The 1483-nt window shown below is 31.5% G+C and overlaps 1 protein-coding gene across 1 annotated transcript in view; it reads right to left on the bottom strand.

The window, feature by feature from the left end:
• TBC1D15 (TBC1 domain family, member 15) overlaps positions 1 to 1483 on the bottom strand; it is a 74628-nt gene that overhangs the window by 49755 nt on the left and 23390 nt on the right. Inside the window, exons 2-3 of the mRNA XM_012642022.1 lie at positions 1436 to 1483; positions 579 to 653 (exon numbers count right to left, since the gene is read on the bottom strand). Of these exons, the coding sequence (XP_012497476.1) occupies positions 579 to 653; positions 1436 to 1483 (123 nt within the window). The remainder of the gene's footprint in view (positions 1 to 578; positions 654 to 1435) is intronic.

The raw sequence follows: 1483 nt of genomic DNA, 5'->3' as shown, positions 1-1483 counted from the left end.
GTTAAAGGATCCAGTATTTCCACTCCTACGTTTGTATACTCAAGAGAAATAAAAACATGTCTGCACAAACACTTGCACATAAAAGTTCACAGCAGCCTTATTTATATTAGCCCCAGAGTAAAAACAACCAAAATGTCCATCAATTGATGATAAAATTGTGGTATATCCATAAATGCAATATTGTTCAGCAAAAACAAAAAATAAGTGCTATAACACAGATAAATTGAAAACATTATGCAAAGCAAAAGAAGCCTGTCACAAAAGACTACATATTACATGATTCCCTTTATATGAAATGTCCAGAATAGGCAAATCTTTAGAGACAGAAAGTAGATTAGTGGCTTCCAGTGATTGGGAGTAGGTGGAAATGAGAGGCAATCGTTAATAGGTAGAATTTATTTCTTTTGGGGAGTGATGAAAATGTTCTAAAATTTGATACCAGTGATGGTTGAACAACTCTGTAAATATACTAAAAACCACTGAATTATATGAACGTTATGGTATGTAAATATATTTCAATAAAATTGTTATTTTAAAAAATGGTACTCCCTTAGTCACACATTTTTTTTCTTAAATACCTTTCCAGCATAGAAAATACTAGAAGAATCCAGTGCATCATCCAATGGTCTCCAGTCCACAATTACTTCAGCATCCTAGAGAAACGAAACATGACTATATTCAATATAGAGCAATACGTACTTTCTCTAACTACTTATTTTTATTCCCTGAGCCCAAAATAAAATTTTAGCCCCTTAAATACTAGCATTTTAAATATGCCAATATCATACATAAACCACTATTTGACAACAAATGCTGTGTGGATTTTTAAATTCTGCCTAGTTTTCATTATGAAAAATTTTATTACTACAACTCTTACATACGTTTTAAAATAGTCCATGTCACTTTACTGGTTTATCTAAAGTACAGATGATTCCCAACTCATGATGGTTCAACTTACAATTTTTTGTAATAGGACAGTGCGAAAACAATACACATTCAGTAGAAAACGGACTTTGAGAACCCATATAAACATCTATCTTTCACTTTCAGTGAAGTATTCAATAAATTACATGAAACAGTGAACACTTTATTATAAAACAGACTTTGTGTTAGATGATTTTACCCATCTATAGGCTAAGTGCTCTGAGTACGTTTAAGGTAGGCGAGGCGAAGCTATGTTATGTAGGTTAGATGTGTTAAATGCATTTTTGACTTTCAATATTTTCAATCTACAATAGGTTTATCAGGATGAGATCCCATGATAAGTTGAGGAACACGTGTTTTATTTCTAACATCATTTCCATGTTAAATTTACAGCCACTATCCAATTACATAATTTTATCTTACATATGAAATTCAAACTTTCTGATAATTCCCCAAAGATGAATCACTACCATAAACTATTATTATAAAAAGTCACTTACTAGAAACTTACCTTTTCTAAAACACGTAATATTCCTGAAATCAAGCCGTCTTGGTCGTT

This window comes from Propithecus coquereli, unplaced genomic scaffold (genome assembly GCF_000956105.1).
Source record: "Propithecus coquereli isolate 6110/MARCELLA unplaced genomic scaffold, Pcoq_1.0 Scaffold172, whole genome shotgun sequence".
NCBI lineage: Eukaryota > Metazoa > Chordata > Mammalia > Primates > Indriidae > Propithecus > Propithecus coquereli.
This window is presented reverse-complemented; position numbering and strand designations above follow the sequence as displayed.